Here is a 22,977-nt window from a genome sequence, read left to right as displayed (position 1 = left end):
GAATCTTTTCAGATCCCAGGCCTAGGGACGTCAGCTCTAGCCAAGCACAGTTCAGTATCCTAGGGGTCGGTAGCAATGGGCCAGAACCAATGGTAATACCCACACACTGCAACATTGTTATAGATAATGACTTGGGCATGGACCAGGCCAGCCCCCTGACATGTGAGAGCCAGTAGAATAACACATACATGTGACATATAGGTTATTAGGCTCCTGATGGCCAATCCCACAAGTTTATTGGTTTTTGGAGAGTGGCCCAAGTAGTGACGGAGCAGTGACATAATTTTGCATCAAAACTGGCCAGCGAGCCAGGAGGAGTAAAGTTGCGCATGGATTCTTTCTATTCCTGTGCTGATGCCTGTTGGTTTGGTTTGTAATAAACCTCAGTTTGAACTTGCCGTTGACTGAGTCCTCCGTTTATCCTGTGGCAGGTGTTGGGCCTTCCGAGAGTCCACAAACTCCTATTGGCCCTCTGGCATACCTGGGAGTTTGTCCCAACATACCAAGGAAAGCTAAGGGGTAATTCTGAAAACTCAATTAGTAGTCTAGCCACCCTCCAACAAAAAGGATAATACACATTATTCCCCATATAAATGAAGAGAAGGATAATATATTCATCTGGTTCTACCTAACAAATGAAAAGCAATGTGAGCAAAACTTTGTTACAATGACTGTAAAAAGAACAGACCATTCCTGTTTTAATTTGACAACTAAATGGGAAATTGGTCTAGAAATGTAAAACTCAAACATGTACTCCCTAATAGATATGTGTTACAAATGTAAATTGCCATAGGGAGGAATACATATTATGAATTAAATACTACAAAAAAGAATAAAATCAAGGCCGGGCCAGTGCATTGGCCATTTCATCCTGTTAGCGCCGGCCAGTTGCCATGACCAACGCAAGACTGCTCTCAAACTCCCCTTTCTCTCTTACAGTACCAATGTTTTGGGATTAGGTGGCGCTAGCGCACCACCAAATATGCCAAAACCAAAAAGATGGGTGATAAGGTCTAGCTCTATAATGTCCAGGGAAATCAATCCAAGGAGAAGAGGTTTTTGCCTTCTTGGAGAGGATCTTTTGAAAAAATATTGACATATCTCCTGTCACATACACAATTCAAATCCCAAATGGTCTGCCTAGTAATATTACAAGGTTGTGGGTTGGTTTGAGGGGTTAGTTGCGCACCAGGTGTCCATTAGTTAAAGTAGTTAAAGGCTGATCCTCACTGTCGCGTTGCGTATAGGCAAAGAGAGCTCCACCCGCCTATTATGTGCAATATAGCTACTTATGGCACAACACAATTTGCGCCATTTGAAACTGAGTTTATTTGTAAGTAATAAGCAGTGTCTGTTAGCGACACGTGCTTTGGCCCATGGCTTTCTTCACAGTCGGACATAAACTAAAAGGTAAATTATGATAGCCCTTTTCTAAAAGTTATTGTAGAATCCAATCAATGGGTGTAATCCCTGTACCTCGTTCTTGGAGTTTCATTCTCCTCGCGTTCCTCTCCGTTCATTCACTCTTGGAGAGTGAACGAATGGACATTACTTATTATTAACAAATAAACTCAGTCTCAACTAGCGCAAATTGTGTTGTGGCATAAGTATCTATAGTAATATTACAAGCCATCACTGTCACTGAGCAGCCTGCAGCAGTAGTATTGTAATGGAGTTTACTGAATAGTGATACAAAACAAGTATGTCAAAGGGGAATTTTTACATAAAATACACCATAGTCATTAATGTACAAAAGTCACCATTAACATCATATTTATTGTTATTTAATTGCTCAGTAAAACATATACAGATATATACAATGTGCATGAATACAGAAGACTGCACTTTACATATTTGAAAAAAAGAAAAAATAACACTCAATTTTATGAGTTCTTGTCACAGTCTTCCAACCAAGCATTTAAGAAAAAAATTAACAAGAATAAAAAAATTAAGAAAAAGATTAAAATGTTGCCCAACACACAGCAGACTGAGCTGTCCATATTTTACATGTGCAATAACAATTCTAGAAGACTTTGCTTTGCAGTATTGATTACCAGTGTTGTTGTTGTGTATTTTTTCAAAAGCACATATCAAGATTTCTTTTTTCTGCAACCTGTTTTAAATCTAAAAGGTGTTTGTTTATTTGCTGGGTTCTGCCTAACTGTGGCAGTCTCACTGTATATTTACCATAACAGAGAACATATGTAGTTTATCAAGGTGTAGGAATCCTATTTTCTTTTTTTTTAAAAGGCAAGGACTACTATAGGTTTAAATGATTCAGATGTGTGTGATAAATTAGTCAATAATTAGAAACTAGTAATATTTGGGGCATTTTAAAAATAAAAATTCACAATTGAGTGATGTGATAGGGCTTAAATGTATGTTTACAGACCTGTGTTGCCAAGGTACTAACAAACCTACTGGATATGCAACCACTTGATTTTACAAGACGGTGGCTTTGTGTATGAAGAGGCCTGGGAGATGCATATGTCAGAGTGAATGCAACAGCACTACAATAACAAAGATGCAAGCATCAGAACATTACACTTGTTTCTTGTTCTTTAAAAAAATAAATGAAAACTTCCCAAGATGCTTTGGAACTTTGTATTCGAAATATGAGCATGTTCAATATATCTCAATTGCAACTTAAGACATTGGACTAAAGATATCAAACAGGTTTCAAACAGAAAATGATTGTGAAAGATGGAGCCGCTTGGAATGACCCTTAACAGTGCAATAGAGATGCTGCTATGCTATTGGTGCTACTCTGGAAAATAGTTCACCCCAGGCAGTCACATCCATTCCTGGGTCTATGTTGTAGGCTAGCACTTGTGTGTGTGCTTTCTTTAAATTGCTGATGATATACAAAATACAATAAACAGCCATTTTCCTTTGTGCATTTTGCTTGGATGCATGTGTTCAGTTCATGCTGGATGGTCAGCATTGCCAAAGACTCAAAAGAAATATCAGGGGCCAGATTGCAGAAACTTTGCACCGGTGCAGGTGCAACGTTTGCACGGTATTAGCACTAGGGCAAAGTTTGCACTATTTTTAAAAACACTGGGACACATTAAAAAACAATTGCACCTCGACAAGTGCAGTTTGGCATATTGAAAGCACCAGGGATAAAATTGCCTTAGTTCTAAAAAGATGCGTTTTTGATGCATTTTTGCATCATGGCAAAGTTTGCCCTAGTGCTAATACAATTCCTTATTAGCACTAGGGCAAACTTTGCCCTGGTGCAAACATCATAGTGAAAATACCTCTTTTTTGCAGTAGGGCAATTTTTGCCCTGGTGCTTTTAATATGTCAAACTGCACTTGTCGAGGTGCAATGGTTTTTAATGTGTCCCAGTGTTTTTAAAAATAGGGCAAACTTTGCCCTAGTGCTAATACTGTGCAAACTTTGCACTTGCAACGGTGCAACATTTCTGTAATCTGGCCACTGCAGATGTTCTCAATTTTTACATTTCATTTTTAAAGAAGCATACCGTTCCTCTGTATAACTTAATGCTAACCCAATAGGTGAGAGGATACATTAAAATTCTACAGTTTCATCTTCCAAAATATAATGCAGGAATCACATTTCAAAGACATCTAAAATAAACAAAATCTAAAATTGCCACAGTCCAGAGGTTGAATCATTTCAAATTCCAGATACAATGTGCATGAGTGATTGTTATGCCATTACATTTGTAAATGAAATACTGCCATAAAAATGAGGAACTAAGTTGTATTTGGAAAAAGGAAGGCGGGGTATAGTATGGCATGACGGGGTATTCATTACTGGATATTGGAACTGCACAACGTTTAAATCCCAAAAATGCTTCCTGACTATTCCATTACGGGCCTAGAAAATAGAACTTTGGAAAAGCAACTGCTAAGTGTCAAGGATTTCATCAGTCCAGATGACAGATTACAAGGTATTTGCCCAGGCACAAACGCAGTTGCACGTGCATGTTTGCCTAGTGCCAGCACAAAATGACGTTGCACAGCATTTGCGCTGGCACGGGACATATTGCATTTGTACAAATGTTTCTCTCAGAAATGTTGTATTGTATAATTCCATAAACATTTCTAAATTTAAATACGGTCTTGATGTGGCTGGACTCGTCACTGTTATTGCAATTTTCACCCCGCCATCAATGTTCATGCATACAGAGACAACAATTACATTACAAAATGTATCTAAGTCAGTCTTGTAAGAAGAAGGCTGAACAGTAGTAACTTTGGCATGTTTTCTTTTTCAGTCTCAAAACACTTTATCAGTAATGTTAGGCTAGTTTTTACACCCTCATCAACTCAAGTCTGTAGAAAAAATATATGTGTATTATATAATGGGAACATGATTTAATATTGTATTGTCACAATTTCTTTGAGAACTATTTTTAGACGGCCTCTTTCCATTTTTTTTATATTGAGCAAAAATATAACATATGTGCTACAGCAACTATTCCAATTCTCCCCTTGCACTTTTTCCAACTGCTCTTCAAATTGGATGAACGACATGCTTTCTTAAAAAGAATGTTAGTATTGTTTGACCCCATGCAGCAATTTCAGGTGCCCTCATCTCAATCATGGAACAGTTTATTGCATAAAGATTAGCCAAAAATACAAAACCATGTGCCTGGTAGAACATTTTAAACCTTTGAATGTTACGGCTACATCTATCAGTACTAATTAAATTAAAAAGTACCACTATGAGCAATACCAAAGAACTGAACATATGGTTACCATCCCAGAAGAGCAGTATTTTTGATGATGTTTGTCGACTGATTTTTTAAATTTTCCAAAGGAGGCGCTAATGGCAATAGAAACTTAAGTTACAGCTGAGGTGCAGGCCAATATTTTGTAGCAACCTTAAGCAGAGTGACGCTTCTCATTGATGTGGTGGGGCAGATCGCATTCAGAAAGGTACGAGTCACATTGGGAAAAATCTCATCCGGGCAAAACCTGTTCACAGTGGTGTCGTCGACGTTGATGGAATGAAGGATTGAGATGCAATGATGCAAATCTAATCCTTCCTTTCCAAGTGTGATCCACCCCAGCACCCGTACCCCCATATTGCCCATTTACTAAAAATATATCTATGTTAACATGATTTCATGTGACCTTGCATTGACTTATATGATGAATAGAGTCGCCCATCCCTTTTATCAACTGAAATCTCTTATCGAACGTCGTCAGCATTTGTTGAATGGACAAATTATCGAACAGTCTGCTGTTTTCAGGCTTCAAGCCTTCAAAACTGACCAGTCTGCAGTTTATTCTGCAAAGCACAGTGCAGGCAAAGTAAGCTCTGTACTGTGGGTACCATCAATAATGATGGAAACATGCATCCTTCACTTGTGTTTGAACAGGCTGCATTATTTCAGGAAATGAAACGGATACAGTTGTTTCGACTCTTGGACGTACAATGTTAGAGCTTTTGGCTGCCTCACAGAAAAGATCTGGGGGCGGCAAGTATCCGTCTAAAGTAAAAAAAAAAAAAAGAATATTGTCAATGGAGGGAAAAGAAATGAAACCACAGACTGAACTCAGGAAACAGTGCTAATTGTTTGCACTGTGTACGGCTCTGTGGGGTTTGCTGCTGCTGCTGACAGTGTGGGGTAGGTTTCTAATATTGTGATGACAGTTAATCTCAACGCTGAATTATTCCTGGACTATTTTTCTTCCAGGTAGCCATGTTATCAAGCCACAAGCAAAAAAAAAGGCATGTTTTGTCTTATTATGACAAACGCTCCTTGGACAGAAATCATGATGGAGGAAAAAAGAAAGGCCTTAACCTTCCCCTTTGAAAATATGTATACCAGATTTGCAGGGTAATAGCAAAGTATTGTCTATCTGGAAAACAAAAATTGCAAAATTGTGTTCACTGTAAAAGATTTAACACTGGTAACATACTGTGGCAGAAGATTAAATGATGAGGTTTACCATAAATTAACCCTTTCCAGTCTATTTGCCAATTAGCAGTTACCAACCTACAAAAATAGTCCTCCTAGCAGTAGCGGCCCTTGAAAGTCTTTTGTTTTTTTTTAAGAAAAATACATGAAAATATGTGTTTTCTTCAAGTAAGGGCAGCCACAAAAGTTCCAAATCTGTTGGAGATGTCCGAATGCAGGGATCGCCACGTTGGCACTGGAGTCCGGCCCTTTGACTCGCCAATGTCATCTGTGCAGTGGACGGAGAGGCACTGCAAATGGCTGCCGGTCTGGGCTGCTGCTGAGGTTTTGTTCTGTGGCTCGTGAGCTAAGAAGAAGTTTAAAAAATGGTGTTACTTCAACGTATGTTATGCACGAAAACAACACAACCTGCCAAGTGAAAACTCTTAACTAAAAAAATGCATTGTTCAATATTAAGAACCTGGGAAACAAGAAAGATAACAGAACACGAGACTCAGCAAATAAGCTTTAGTGGGGCCGTTGATTGTAATTGCTCAGAGTGGTTTCAGACTGTTACGCAAGATGTTGAAGTACTGACTGACAAAAGAGGAAGCACATATAATCATTAACAATTTTTAGTATGCAAGAGACAACCTTTCTACTTCTCTTTTTATTTCAATTGCCTGCAAATTACCTTCAGAGAATGCACCGCAAAGATAAAACACATTAGTTGTGGTGGTGGGTCATTCCAGTGGCTGTTTCCTATGCAAACTCAATTTCTTAAATGCTTCTCCCTGGAAGGTGTGTTCCGGAAGCCTCTGTTCAGTGGACAGTGGGAGAGCAGCCTGTAAACCTCTAGAATCATGCAGAAAATAGTTGCAGAAAGCAAGCCATTCCAGCACCCAGCTGTGATAGTTCTTCCAAAGAGGATATCATAAACAAGGGAGACCTTAAATGTACCTGCAGGTCTGGGTGGATAGCTCAGACATTAAGCACTCGCCTCTGCCATGGGGCTAATCCCTTCATCCTACCGAGGTCAGTAAATCCAGTGCCAATAAATGGTGGCATTTGTCATTAATGTTAGTAATCATGAACTGTTCTTCTTGTTTGTACATCTCATGGGTTAATTGCCCATTTTATCCAGTCATATAACATTAGTAAAGAACACATTTTAGGGGTTGATGTGTACAAAAATTAAAATGGAACTATGCTCCCGCCCCCTCCTTTTGCCTTCTTCCGCCCCACTCCCCAACCTCATACCCCCCCATTCAAACTTCATTCCTTTTCTCCACTCCACACACACCACTGTGCTTAACAACAGTCCCACCAAGACTGACACAAACAATATGAAGGACAATGCCTTCAAACGATCACCATTAGTTTGCCATTGTCCACCCCAGTAGGCATTGTTATGCAGCCACCCTCCCTGCCAAACAACCACCATTCCCTCAGGACTATAGCCGCCCCTCTTTCTCCCCCATTACCTGTATGTACCCCGAGTCTGCAGCAATTCCTGCTTAATTGCAGAAGACACATACAGAGTGTGACGGCTCAACAACGCGAACCAAACGCGAACCAGTCTATACAAATAAACCAAAGTCATGTCGCACCCGCGAGATAGCGCAGTATGGTGTGACGCTAGATTGATACTAATGGGCCCTGGTGCCAAACCCCAGTAAAGGGAATGATGGCGGATTTCCCTGAATCTTAAGGAGCCGTCTCGTGCCCTGTAGTTCTCCCCCACTTCGACCTCTGCGCCTTTTGATCAATTACAGTACGCAGAATGATGTCTCCAGTTTTTGATTGAAAATATTGGAAACACAGCAGCGCTTCTTGTTCTCCCACACTGTGCTTTTGCCTAGAGGCATCTCTGGCCTGATTTACAACCTCGTGATCAGGCGCAGAAGCAGGCCTGACAAAGGACACAAGGCTGCCATCCTTCAAGGTTAAAGACAGGAGAGGCGCCATTGAGTAAATAACAGCTCTTAGCACTGTTTTAATTAGTACAGCGCATACAAGCAGGTATTTATCGCACAGCCAAAGGCTCATCTGGCGGGAAGGCTGGTCCATTTCGCAAGGCCCTTGACGGGATTTTTTGCATTTCCTAGTTAGCTGTGAAAAGTAATGGTACGTTGATGTGCAAAGGCATACAGAGCATCGCGAGACTACGTACGTGTATCACAAACCTGAATGACAATAACAAGCATCCCCTCGTCCCGCTCCCGCCAAGAGCAAACTGCAAGTGGCTTCGCACATTGCCACGTTAGCGTGGAGTTGCCAAACAATAGCTTACGGTAGTCAAGAAAGCCATGTGTTATTGGAGTCCGACATAAAATGAGGTTTAGGGTCTGTGTACAGTTTCCTATAAGCTCATAAAACACATCGCAGGTTATGTTACCAATTGTGATTCCATTTGGACAGGGTGGCAGGGCCCGTGGCAAGATTTTTATTTTAGTAAACTAGGGTGTCTTTTTTCAATGCATACATCAACACTATCTAGTAATAATAAAGACTCACAACTATTTCTCCACTCATGTCAGTTTCTTACAATTGGTTTGTCCCAATTTCCTGCTTTCTCATCTTCTCTTTGCCAGACTTTCTGTCATCTCTGTGTGATACCTCTCATTCTTAGTTTGGTGCTAATTCCTGCCAAATGGAATTACTGTTACCGCCGCAGGATTATAAGTGTCGGTAGACGGCGTATAGCCCCATTTTCAAGAGTATGGGGATTTCGGTGAAATTACCGCAGGCACTAATACCATCGATTTCGTTGATTTTTTCAGTGGAAAAGTGGAGGATTTACCTGCAGAATTTTGCTGAAGGTAAATTCTGCCACTTCATGGGCAAACTGATAGTTTGGCGGAGCGGGAAAAGTGGCGCTAACGGAACTAACACCCCTTTTTTACTGCTCTGCTCTGCCACACTCGGAATGAGGCCCCTTCTGTCTCCCTTTCCTGTTCCTCCCTGTCTCTCGCTCTGTCTCTTATCCCCTTTTCCTGTTATGACTGTTAATCTCATCCTATATGAGCTCCCCTCACCCCTTGTTTGCTCACCTCAATGCCTGCCCTGGATTATCGAGAGCAAAAAGCTCTTACACCTGAAGAAGCACATCACTGTGCAGCAGAACGCTATGTTGCCATAGCCAGGGGTAGAAGTCTCCCAAAAAAAACGTAGTGGAGCTGTGACTCTGTTGGGGGACGGGGTAGGCGGGAGAATGGCGCAACACATGTGTCAAGGGGTAGCAGCTGGGGCAGGTTGACAGCTAAGGGAGAGGGCTGTGCAAAAGGAGGTCCTGCTGTATTGTTTTTTTTTTAATTGGTTCTCCTAGTCAGTCATTGGGAACATCTATACATCTCCTTTGCATCTTTTCGCTAGTCTTAACTCCACAGGAACCCGCACCGTCCACCTACCTGCACAGATGTTACTTCAACAGGGTCCTGAAACTATAAAAACATGTCCTTTCACACATATAATTTGACAATTTATTCCACAGCCTGTTTCTGAAGACTCTAACCCACATCCAGAGCCGGCCTTAGGTGGGGGGGCGGGTGACCACCCGGGGCGCCACGACCCCCCAGGCTGCCATTAGCCCACTGCCACGCCAGCTCGGGGGAGACTTTCTGGACTGGTATGGATAAGGCCCTAAACTTGATTTTTCAGAAACCCCAGAGACATACAGATTTTTATAGTTTTCTGGATCCATTGGAGGGCAGACACTTAAAGTGTTATGGTAAGCCTTGTTTAGTTGTTTTGGGAATCAAAGTCTGGTCAGGTCTGCTTATGCAGAATTGATATTTCGTGCATTGACAGTCCTCAATGCAACTATGGAACAAAAGACTGATGTGATATCTTGGAGCAGCGAGTTATTGTTCAATTGCAATTGTAGGTGGAATATAGATTGATGTTAAATATATATTTTATTTGACTTAGTGTGCTTTAGCATTCAGCGTGGTTCTGATAACCAATCACGTTGCTCCAAACACAGGTTGGAACTACTGATACAAGCCAGGGTTCTTAGCAACATGAGGTCTGCCAACACCGCTCACTTTCTCTACTTTCACTTCCCATCTCTCCCACTACTATGCTGATTCGCCCACACTCCCTAGGAAACCTTCCCTCCCTCCATCTATTAGCTTTCTAGCCCACCATGGCACAGGCCATCGCACATTCATCTCCCATGCCAGTTACCATCACGCATGCCAAGGAAATGGAAGAGGGGCTGAACTCAAAACCCCATGTCCACATATCCAAGGCATCCTAGTTCAGAATGAGACATGCACTCCCCAATTTATTTTTCTCTTTTATAATTTTTACTCCATTAGCACTTGGAGGGTTGGTCCCAGGTTGCTAACAGCAATAATGTTCACAGTGGCAGGCTGAAACAGCCCGTAGCAACACCAGGGCCCAGTGCTAATATGGACGTCACAGGCCGCAGGCCATTACTGACCAATCCAGCCTGCCACCCAAAATGTTTAACTTTATAAATAATATGTCAATATAGGGTGAGTGTAAAGACTTTAAATTCAGTAAAAGCCTGATGAAAATCTTATTTGCTAATTCCGGTGATAACCGATGGAATGCACTGAGCCACATGCGAAAGTTAAATAACTCCATGGAATGTTTGCATTATTTTATCTTCACTATTACTTCTGTTTTCAGAAAGAAAGCATAAATTGTGTAGAAATTAAAAGCGTTCCCTGAAACAGCATACATGGGTGAAATACGTTTTGCCAGTTTTGCAAACATTCTAAAACCCAAGAAAGGCAGATATGTTAATTTACTTCTCGGTGTGTCGTTTAAATATCTTTATTGAAACAGGGAGTTAAGGGTGTACTGTGGTGCCATTTTGTCGGAGCACCCACAAGGCTTGTAGAACGCAACATTCTACTTCCTATTCAGAATCACAACAATGGGGAAAATCCACACAAATCAGCATACAGCATTGTTACATTAGGTGCAAGGTTTGAAAGGGATTTGGATGTCAGGATCTTTCTATCTAGTTTGGCATTACAGTAGGGGCCTTTCCAAGGCAGAGATCCAAAGTGGTGCATGGTTGCATTCCCGTGGAAATGAGAGAATCCTCACTCGGCCCATGATCAACTTCAGAACTTCTGCCAGGACAGTCTCCCGCCCTACAGGGTGTGCAGATCTTAGACTACCCAGTCTTCAATGTAGTGTCCCCCCACTTCAATTGTGTTCCATTGTCTTGTGGTAGGCAGGTTGAACTAATCTGCAGTCCTAACTCCAAATGGTGCAGTTTTAGTGAAGGCCCTAGGTCTGTGCCAAAGGTGGCCACAGTGCTTTCCGCTGCACAATCATGCCGCATGGTGAATTCTGTGTTGGCTATAGGTGTACCACTACATGACTGCACTCAGACATTGCATGGGACACTAAGGGTGCAGCAAGAGGCATCCCTCCACAATGGCTTGGGGCACTGTGGACTCACACTGAGACGAGCAGGTACACTTGGACTCAGAGGCACTGGTACTCAGTGAACATTTAAATGCAAGAGCTCTTTACCTATGTACATATCATCTTATGCAGCCAACCAGTGCAATAATATGTAATGCCACTCATATGTTTATTTATTTTATTTTCAGGGTTTAATTATGTATTCATTTTCAGGTTTATTTATTTTATTTTCCAGGCTAGCTTGTGACATCGAGGGCCAAATGATTCACATTCGGTACAACAAATGCCCGTGGTTAAGCATGTCTCCAAACTACGCCTAGTGAGAAATCCTGAGGTTTGGACTCAAAAGTGTCCTCAACTTGATGTCCCACCTTGCTCTCCCACTCTACCAGGCCCTTTTCCCTCAGTCCTTTTACCTACAACCAGGCCCATTCATACAGAAAATATTTATGTACATATGGGCCTTCCAATGTCCTTTTCTTCTTGTGTTGATGTCTGCTTCAACACCGCCGAGACTTCCTCTCTGGCCCATGTAGGTAGGCCTGGGACTTTACACAAAGATCAACATCACTCCAAAAATCAATTCAAGAGATGGTATTAAGAGGGAAGGCAGGGTTGTAAGATGCAGTCGAAAACCCCACAATATTGTTGACACCTTCATGTTTGAAGTGGAATAAAAACCTTAGTGGTACTTTAAGATGATTTTCTATCTAGCAATATCGATTAATCCCTAGTGCACTTTAGGTTAAGGTAACAATTAGTGACTATCTGGATTTGTATTGAGTCTTGGCCAATTTTCAAACATTACATTGGGTAGAACTGATTTTTTAGGATCACAGCAGATTGTTTTCTGTTCATCTACAGTGTGCTTCAACAACCCCAAAAAATGGAGCTGTAGTTTAATCTCATTAACGATTAAAGGAATGTGAATTGTGTGTTTTAATCCTCTCATCATATTTTCGGCCAGACTTTTTAGGCACAGGTGAATGACAGTAGTTGCCATTGTATTGAAGATCTATGACCACATTATTTCCTCAGGTTAAGATCACTGGATGCCATCCCCATGCCTATTAAAGGGAACTGATGTTAGGCTACAAAATAAATATTAATGTGAGCAACAGAACCTTTCTGTGCATAACGTTTTGTGTAGAAAGGTTTAATGCACATGTTCGACAGCAGATGCACGTGCAATACGCACCTGTAGTAAGCCGCTTATACTGTTGTGCACCCTCTCATTGCAGACATGTTTGTGTTTGACTAGCGCACAAGCATGCACTCTTTCTGTTGAGTCAACCACGCAACGTTCTGTCGTAATGCCCTGGGTGTGTTATGTTCTGCAGCAACCACAACTAGCATGCTAAACCTGCAACACTGGTTTCAACTTTGCAGTGGTCTGGCTCGGACTGGCCTATGGGGCCATTTATTTTTTATTTTATTTTTTGCATTTATAAAGCGTGCAAACAGCCCGAGGGCATCGTGGCGCTGCTACATGCGTGAACGGCTTAGTTACACAGAGTTTACATAATGTGTTGCATGTAGGGACATTGCATTGCATTGCATTGCGTGTTGTTATGATGCACATTACATCACATATTACCAGTGTGGGCTGTTCAGCTTGCAGGGTCAGACGAATAGCAGTGTCTTGATGGCTTTTTTTACGAAAATCGAGGTGGGATGGTTCAGCTCTAAGGTGGTGTGGCAGGGAGTTCCATTGCCCGAATAGGACAATGCCCGAACCAGACATGCAAAATGTTAGTGTGGCACAGTTTTTTGGGTCAAAGTGGGACACTTTTTTTGGCCAATGTGGGCCAGTTTGTGAGTTACTTCACTATGCGGCTAGTAGTTTTGACAATTGTTGTTGAATATTTATTTTTAAATTGCACAATATGCATTACATTTCATCAAAAATCTCCCCCTTGGGTACTATTCAAACAGTCAGTCCAACTAGAATAAAATTGCAATTTGTAACTGTGGGCCACTTTTTCATTAGTGCCCGAGGGACTTTGATGCCCCGGTCCGCCCCTGGCAGTGGTATAAAGGGATACTTTGAAATCGATAGTAACTTCCCAATGTAGAGGCATTATGGATTTCTTAAACAGTATGGCATTGCCGCAACACAATAGCCCAATATTCAGAATGCAAATGCACGCATGACATCCTCCTTCTCTTGCCTCACATCTCGCTCCTCCTTCTCTTGCCTCACATCTCGCTCCTCTTTCTTGCACCACTCAGCTGCTAGCCACCCTCTCTTTCCATTGGATAACCCACCGCCAGCATAAATGCCCCCTTAGCATGGAAAAAATGCAGCGAGAACTCTTGCTTTCATCATTACAAAACCCATCAAACCCCACTGGCCTGATTCTATTGGGTCATTGGGCCGCCCACAACCCTTTACAGTACAACGCATACCAACAATAATCTTTTCAGATAACGCCCTTCACTGTGAAAGGCATTTGACAGAGTGGCCAAGGTCTTTAGATCTGCAAGCTAAGAGAACAACCTCCATAAGACTGAGAGGGGGTGAATGTTGTGAGCTGGCACAATACATTTAGACCATGGCAAGGTTTTTCCCCGAGAGGCCACTCAATAAAAGCAAAGGAGTAAACATGGATTTTCAAAGCATTCCCAGCCTTTGTCTCCAACTGCGGTGCCTTCTAATGATCCTTAGATGCCTTTGGAACATGCAACATACTTGCTGGATGCACCTTTCAAATGCTTTGTCTATTAGGGATATAGGTCTGCTGTGACTAAATGATATGTTTAATGCAATCTGTCCTGCTTAATGAAAAGGGGGGCGTGTGTGTGCATGTGTGTGTGGTGTGCGTGCGTGTGCCACCGCAATACAGATAATTGGTATCCCAGCCACTTTTCTCCCTAAAACATATACAGAGTAGAAAATGCTCCCCAAATAAATGGCAGACAGACAGATAGGAGGCTGCTGCCTGATGGCACCCACAAAGCTCTCTGGATACGTTCGGACGAGTGGTAGCGGCATAGCAGTGTCACAGGATATAGCTTTAATATTATTACTCCCTGATCTGAAGAGGAACATTAAGGTAAAAAAGAATTGTTTAGTTTGCACACATTGCTAGGTGCAAACTAGTGTCAGTTACAAAAAGCTATCAATTTTCGAGAACAATACATTTGTACTTATCTAAATTAAATACCCCCCCACCCCCTGCCCCGGGAATAGGAATTGCTTTTTTACTCTCTACAAAATCATTGTACTCCCACCGTAAGGCACAGCCGGGTAGAAGCGCAGCTATGAATCAGGAGGAGGCTGCATTTCAGCTGTGTTGGAAGATCAGAATGACAAACAGGAGGTGAAGATCCCTGCATCGGCTCCTAGCCTCAGGGCCTGTCCCTTACACTTCTACAAAAGGCTCTGACAAAGCATCGGCTACTGCTCATGGGCTGCCCCAGTCCCATAAACGACGCACAGCGTGCGCCCAGTCTGTAGCAGCCCGCCCTCAATAACCACCCAAGCGTGCATCTCTCAGAGCGTGGCTCCTCTGGTTAAGAAATCATTGTTTGACTGAGATCAAAAATCTCATAATCCCTCAAAAGAAATAATTTCTAATCCCTTGCATTGGGAACATGTCTGTGATATTTCTATTAGGTACATTTGTGCGCAGACCAACTTTGTGAAGGTAAGAAAGAAGTGTGTTTCGCAAACCTTAATATAGTGCATACAAGAATCCCCTTAGGACAGGATGAGTTTTCAAGACATTTCACTTGACAGCATGGCATATTAATTTGGACAGATGGGTTTTGTTCCATCACACCACAAAATGCAATGTTTCGTGTTTTAGGGTACTTGGAATTAGCCTATGGCATTATTATCCATGCCTCCATATACTTTAGAAAGCAAATTCTCTCAGACATGATCATGAATGACTGGCTCTTCTACTGCAAAAGAACATGAAGCATCCTTAGTCCTGAATTGGTTTAACAAAGAAATGAATTCAATATTTTCCTTTTACAACACACTGCCCTGCTTCCAAGTGTTCAGTGTTAAAAGGTACAATTATGGGCAAAATGTGTGTTGCATAATCATGCAAACATTTCCGTTTTTAATTAATGTCATTGAAATAATATTAAAGAACGATAACTCCCTAATGAATGACCCTGGAACCTGGCAAGGAAATGTAATCATAGGCAATGATTATGACTCTATCCGTCCTCAGTGGCGCTGCCATGGGGAAAAACATCGGTCTTGGCAGCATTGTTTGATATGAAGGCACATCATTCTTTCATGCCACTTTCTGACAGGTTGCACAATGTTTGCGCGAGAATATTTGTTCAAGTACCATTTTCTCTATTTCTTATCCATTTCACAGGGGGGAAAAAGCAGGGGGAGACCCCCCAAAGTGCCCCACATTTCCCCACCCTAGTATATACCTAAGCTTAAGCTCCCATCTATTTTTCCGGCAAAATGTGTAAAAAAAAGAGAAGAGCAAACGGGCCTCGAACAAATGGCCCATTGCCTTCTGACCCTTGTAAAATAAGTAATTTGCACCAGAAAGCAATTCGTTGGGAACTCAGCTATCACAACACCTAGTTTCTTTGTCATAAATGATCATTATAATATCCACAAACCTTTGGGGATCCATATAAATGACAGCCCCCATCCGGATCCCAATTTACGGCAGGTTCAAGCAGCGCAGACGAACCTGAGAGGCATATGAACATCCCAGACGTAATGCAAGGCTGTGAGATGCCACGTGCTAACATCTCAATACTGGTATGCTATTTAATTGGGGGGTATACCATGCACCAGAGGCTGGCCATTCGCATGGTCTTCAGGTGTGCTGGGGAATCTGAAAGAGAGGTGTCTGGGGAGAGAGGGAGAATGCAAGATAGATATGCGGTTGGGTTGATGCCTTCAGTTCGGAAGTACCGTGGTACTGTATGGGTGTGTTTTTAGGTGCTGTGTGTCGATGGCATAGAGGCATGTGTGTTTCGATGGAATCCTTCTTTGCTAGATGTACTAGGAAACAGTGGTCACGGCGCTGGTATGTAAGTTGGTTGTAGAGGTGCAAAGTCCTGTTGTTTGCTGTCTGTAGGTAGGAATTTTAAATTGCTGTGTGCATAGTTTGTCTCCATATAGTGCGTTTGGATATGTGTCATAGAACATATTGGAACACGGTCGGTCTCCTATAAAGAAATGCACTTACAAATATGTTGCACGTGTCGTCGCAGAAGTTACAGGCATCCGGCAAACACTATGCATTTTAGGCAAATCGATGCAATATTCCAACACATACTGCGAGAAAAAGGCCCATGAGTTGTGGGCGGTATGTGTGCATGTACAAACAATATGTACACTATTTTTAAGTATATATCAACACGAATTACTCACACTTTGGATCCATCATTAATGAATGTTCATTCTATCGCAGCTGCAATATGTAAATCAACAATCATACATGTTGCAAATGCATCATGGAACATTGAACCACTCGCTCAAGACATGTCCACATTTTACATTTCTGAAATAGAAGGTGACCCTTTCCCCCCCACTGTGCATAGGTGTGGAAATATGGGGGTGGTTGAGGCATACATGACCAAATGCCCTTCCCCTAAGCTTAGAAGTGTTTGGCTACGACTAGGGCTTAATTTACGGCCTACCAGACAAGTGTTGGCCTGTCGCAAAATAATGTTGGCTGATCAAAATTAATGTTGATATTGTTCTAAAACAGTCCAAGTTGAGACACTAAAGCATTTGATAGCAGAATGTGCCAAATTGAGTGTACAGCGCATCATGTATTTTAGACCTCTGTTCTTACATACCAAAAATGTAGGTACAGACACTTTTTGGTCTCTGATATTTGCAACTGATAAAATTCATGTGAGAATCGCCGTAATTAATTTTTTGGAAACACTGAATTGGAAATATGAGGAATTGACAGTCCAAGCCAGTTTTTAACTGGCACAATTATTGGGAGCACCAACTGGAGGAGAAAAAGAAAAAACCTCTCCGGCAATTTTTGCTGTAATCCTGCGAGGCGGTATTTACAGCAAGTTCTTAAACAGCTTTTGCATTGGGAGTCAAAAAATTGACTGAGGGAAAAGAAAGGAAAAAAACAAATGGTGATTTTAATTTTCTGTTTGATTTCTTATATGTGTAGTTAAACCAATTCAACTAGTCTCGATTGAGATTTTTAGTTCAATCAATGAGTTGAGATTTTAGTGGATCGAAATAGTAATAATGTAAATAGGCGAATTATATTGAACACGTGAAATATCGGGCAACCGACAAGCAGTGTTTTTAAGTCCGACAATGTAATTTTGTGTTGGTTTTCTGCTTTTTCCTTTTTTGTTTTCTTGGGTTTTAAAACATGTGTAAAGAGAAATTTGTGTCATTCTGTAAAATTTTTATCACAAAGTATTGAAAAGTTGATAACATCAACAATATCAATAAAAGAAATGGGGGTGTTTTCTTGCATTTTAAAAAACTGCATCTCAGCGCCTTTTAAAGTCCAGACAAAATAGAAAGCATCCCCTTGTGCCAGGGCATGCACAATGTTAAGAAATGTTCACTGACCTGTGCATTTTTATAAACCAGGTCAATCAAGGAATGAAAAGCTGCTACCCAGGTTGCATGTTATGTCCCTCAAAAAGGGCTAGAGATGCTGTTTTTCACTTTACAATATTTCATGGTGACAAACCACCGTACGGTGTGGTGGTTAGCTCATGCCAATGTTGCCACCAAATTTAACTCACACCACATTCCAAAACAAGGTTAAGTGACTTTGTAGGGACTACTCAACTACTCTACTATAACCTGTAACCTCTCCTTCCACCGACCTCTGATAACCCCAAACTGCTTGTACAGAGCTCCCTCCATTATATGAACCCAAAAACAGACAATCATGGGCCAGTCACAATGACTTCGAATGAATCCTCTCATGTATATTACAGATGCAACACTGCTGTTTTCATTCTACCTTGAATGACTATATTTAAACAGAATGCAATGGCTATCAAGAAGGATGACATGGCAGCTTTCAGAAATATGTAGACGCCACATGTTATGTATTCGCCCTACAGCTTTTCATTCGGTTGCCTATAGTTAGAAAAACTAGAAAAACAAGACTTTCTTTTGGTTTATTTATGAAATTGACTTTGGCACAAAACATATTTAGAGATCATACAGTGTTCTAGCAAAACCACTAACATGATGTTGCAAGGTGAATCGCTCACATAAAGAAAGAAATGACTGAAAACCTTAAAAGGGTTTTATAGAGAATATCACGCAGTCATTGCTCAATTAATTTGAAAGTTGAACCATTCAAGACTACAGTGCGTACTGTCCCTGAACAATGAGCTTGGAAGTGGCATTCAGCTGAAGATGAGATTTTTTTCCCGAAGGATGTTTCCCAAACCTGTTTGATTTTGATTTGCAAGACGTCCATCAGTGATACTCAAAATAAGGAACCTCTGTTGTGAAAGAGGAGACACTGCTTCATAGCAAGACACAACCTGCCAACACATGTCATGTTGTTGCTCGGTTTTCTGACACATCTGAGAAGCATACAGACAGACCAAATGCAGATGGGCAAAGTCTGCTCTCTTGAAGAAGACAGCCAGTTTGTGCACGCAGATAAAAGCTGGGAATAACATACAGCCCAACACACCATTCAAACAAAATCGTTGCTGCGTCAATAGAGGCTACAGAGTGGTGTGGAAGAGCCACCTCCGTCAATCGCATATTCATTTCTGTGATTAGTTCAAAAACAAGCCTCCATTCTGAAACAAGCAGTCTGGGTATGTCGTCAACAGCCCCTGTTAATGCACCTCTGCGAGATGTTACCCACCATGGAAATCAATGAGATGAAGATCAATGCCAATTAGGAAAGAATCATTGAAGGTGGAATCCAAAACTGCCATTGAGTAATACAGAACTCAGCAGGTCACATACTGTATTCACACTTATTATTAAGTGTTTCCTTAATAATAATGTTTCGCCTTTACAGGTTTAGTAGAAATAGAAAATGTCAATAGTCAGTGCCATTGATATGAGGCCAGAGCTGCATGACTGCTTGCAAGCTCTATGAAGTGGGTGCTGGCTTTGGGAGGTGGGCCCTGGCATCAGTAAGCGGTCCTACGTGGGCCCTGGCATCAGTGAGTGCTAACAGTTGGGCATTGTCAATTATCAGCAGGACATAGTGGGGCATTATCATTTGTGGATGGGCCACTCAGGAGGCATTATGACTTGAAAGGGGCAGGGAACCCCTCCAGGAGGGATACAGACACGTGACCAAGAGTGAAGCGGCAAGCGCAATAGACACTGATCGTAGACAGGTGGGAGTATGCTCCTTGCAACAAGAGTCTGGATATTCCCAGGACTGTGTCAGCTGCTCAAGGACAAACAAGGTATTCAATAAGTGGCCCCTCGTCCATATCCCAGAAGAATGTAATAAGACACTGATTTCAAGACTGGGTTTTGTTGGTTCTTTTAGTTTTAGATAGGGCATACGACCGGATATTGTATTGTATTGGAAGCTTAGATTTTAGCTGTTTTAGTTTGAATTTTAAAATATGTCATGTTCTAAACTGCTTACTGTGCCATTCCACGAAATGCATGCCTACGCGATGTTGTCAGCGCCAAGTTCCCCCTTTTGTTCTTTTCGTGATGTCTTTTATATTGTATATTAGATCTCAATATTGATGAATTTGATCTGTTGTAATTGTTTTTGTACTTTTTAATGTTGTATATGCAAAGCCATTTGGCTGAATGTGTATTAATAAATAAATAAATATTGTTGGACTTATTTTCCCCGACAAAACAGTAGAGAAGAAGCTGCCGGATCACCCCTCAGTCATACCAATCCTATACTATGGCCCTCAATGCCATGCATCATCTTCTTCCAGGTCCTCAATAATCTGCTTCAAATAGTCTCTCAACTATTACAAGCTACTATAGCCAGATAGTTACCTGTATCCCTGATGCACACAGTGTTGCTTAGACAATAGCAACTCCCACATCATGATGCTAGCTAGATGTGTTTCCATCAGGGGCCTCAACCAATGCAACTTTCCACACCCACTCTATTCCATTCACTATTAAGAAAGGGCACTGTCACAGTAAAAGCGATCAGGAAGTCTTACATTCTCCATCAGAGAATAAAATAGGTGTATCGTCCCTTTCTAAAGGGATCTGAGACCAGCAGGTTGCCAGGCACAGTGACATATTTTAACAGCTAACAGCTCTCAGTGCAAATCCTGGCAGTACTTGTTTCTCTGCATGGTTATCGGGCAAAGAGCCTGAAATAAAAGTATGCAGCTTACAAGGCGGTGAGATAGTTCAGTGGGTTGAGCACTCGCTGCTGTAATCTGTGTGTATTCTGTAGGTTGCAGGTTCGAATCCCGGCAAAGCCAACTCAGCCTTTCAACCTTCCTAGGTTGATAAATGAGTACCAACTTCGCTTGAGTGATAATATATGTTCTAGGTAAAGCGATTTTGCGAAAGCGCTATATAAATAACACATCACTATCGGCACTCGAGGCCTTACTTCCGGTTGCGCATTGTAGTCTATATATGTCATATCTGACAGAAAGTTCCTTGAGTACACATAATAATAATATATAACAATTACGTCAGGTTTCTATATAGCGCTTCATGACGGATTTTTCCATTTTCAAAGTGCTGTAATAAATAGTTTTTTACCCAGTTCGATGGTACTCAATGTGTCAACCATGGAAAAAATGAGGGGACTAAGTCACCGTTGCTGGAACTCACGCTTTCAGAGTTCCTTCTTGCCTCATATAAGAGGCACGAGCTCTTTTATCGCTGAAATGCGCCCTCTTGTTGGTAGTTGGATGCCTCTGATGACGTCTACCTTTGAACCTCCTTAACATGAATTCAAAATACGCTGGTAAAAGTGACACCATAGCCATTTAAGTCTCTCCCATACTGTAGCATTGGCACACACCAACCTCCAGGGTTGCCGACCACTTGAATCATGGAACCCGCCACACAGGCCTGCAATGGTTCAAAGCGTTTCCTACATTGTACGGATTTTGTCTCCAGCCACAACACCAATCTCCTCCAGCTCATCAATGTCGCACTCTGCTGCTCTCTCGCTGCCCTTTATTTCCCACAGACTTGATGTGCATGGGATCATGGAGTCAGCCCGTACCGGTGCAAATAGGCCATCAGCCCCACAGACCCTTCCATTGAGACTATATACTGCACCCTATTTGCTGCTCGGAGGCATTTCAACTTGAGCACAGTGGGAAAGGCAGGGGAGGGGGGTGTTCATTGTTGGGTGTGAGATAACCCATTTTCTCTTTTATTTTCGATTCCTTGAAAATGGCATCATCAAAAACATATAATATTGTCATTCACTGTGTGTCCGTTGTCTGCAAGTTGGCAGGGTTAAACTCTCCAGCCTTATCTGAGCCAGGTCTTTCTTTTCTGAATAACCTTTTCAAAACATACTCAGCCCCCCACCCACCGGTCCCGCACCCCTCCCGCTGGTTGCATTTAAATTTCACGTTTTTACTGGTGGGTCTGTGCCAATGTTCCCAAAAATGAACACTGTGTTTCACCTGTAACAATTCAACGTTTGATTCTATGGTGTGCACTAACTTGAATCTACTTCTAACTTTTCTTTGGTGGCCAAGTGTCACGTAGACAAGCACAGTTTGGAAGTACGCCCTTTCAAACCCCGTTCCTGTGTGGAGTTGTGATTCTCATTGTTCTAAATCTTTCAACCCTTGCATGTCTCTACCATTTATTTTTTTAGACCTATGGAATGCCATTGTTTACTATCATGTGATTAATATTATTATTATGATTATTAGGGTATATATTGAGTGCAGACCTAGCTTCGAGAAGCAACGTAGTGCTTTACAATCATAGGGGGGACGACAGCGTGAGGGGAGCAGGGAAAAAGGGAGCAGAAGAGCTAACAACAGGGGATGGAGAAGGTGGGCAGTGAATCAGCAAAGGAACTACAAGCAGCCTGGGGAGGACACAGTGGGGATCAGATCACCCAGTCCCAAGTGCAGTGAGTGGGGAGTGCAGGGTGTGTGGAGCTACGCGATAGAGAGGAGCCATTCCAGGTACTGGTCACGTGTGGGTGGGAACATCAAGGGCTACAACTTAAGACATACAATCACCCGTGCATGGGCTAGTTGGATCTAACAGAAAATAGTGAAAGGAGCCAAGTACGTCCAAAAATATATTTCTAGAAGCTGTGATTCTAATGTTATGATATGGATGTTTTATTGTGGAGAAATGTGTGAAAAAGGTTGAGGTTTTAACTAGGGCTCAAGCCGAGGGTGCATACAGGTGGACGCAGTCCCCCCACTATTTTCCTTTAGTCCACCCACTTTTTTCAGACCGCACCTTGATATGCTAATTTCTGATGACACCACATTCAATTATGTGAAAAAGTGCCCCCACTTTTATTTTAGGACTTGACCCCTGGTTCTAACAAATGTTCCTATAATGAGACAGCATACAACTATTTTCTGAGCCACAGCAACCAAATGACCGGCCAGTTCAGCCGGCCTCTTGGAGTGTTGCTGCTGAACCCATGTTCATGTTATCCTTTATGCCCTATCTGCGAAATGCCTACAACTAAACTTTGTGCAATGGATGTTATATGCGCACACTTCACACTGAAGTGCATGTGGCCCAGTAGTTTACAATACACCCTGGTAAAAAAAAG

General features: G+C 41.9%; 1 protein-coding gene across 1 annotated transcript in view; it reads right to left on the bottom strand.

Annotated features, from left to right (window-relative positions):
- Nucleotides 1–1,756: 1,756 nt before the first annotated feature.
- MN1 (MN1 proto-oncogene, transcriptional regulator) overlaps nt 1,757–22,977 on the bottom strand; it is a 73,383-nt gene continuing 52,162 nt past the window's right edge. The window contains exon 2 of the mRNA XM_069619365.1: nt 1,757–6,248. Within this exon, the coding sequence (XP_069475466.1) occupies nt 6,067–6,248 (182 nt within the window). The 3' untranslated portion in view covers nt 1,757–6,066. The remainder of the gene's footprint in view (nt 6,249–22,977) is intronic.

This window comes from Ambystoma mexicanum, chromosome 10, assembly GCF_040938575.1.
Source record: "Ambystoma mexicanum isolate Mex_15411 chromosome 10, UKY_AmexF1_1, whole genome shotgun sequence".
Lineage (NCBI taxonomy): Eukaryota > Metazoa > Chordata > Amphibia > Caudata > Ambystomatidae > Ambystoma > Ambystoma mexicanum.
The sequence above is the reverse complement of the archived record's forward strand: the minus strand, read 5'-3'. Positions and strand labels throughout refer to the sequence as shown.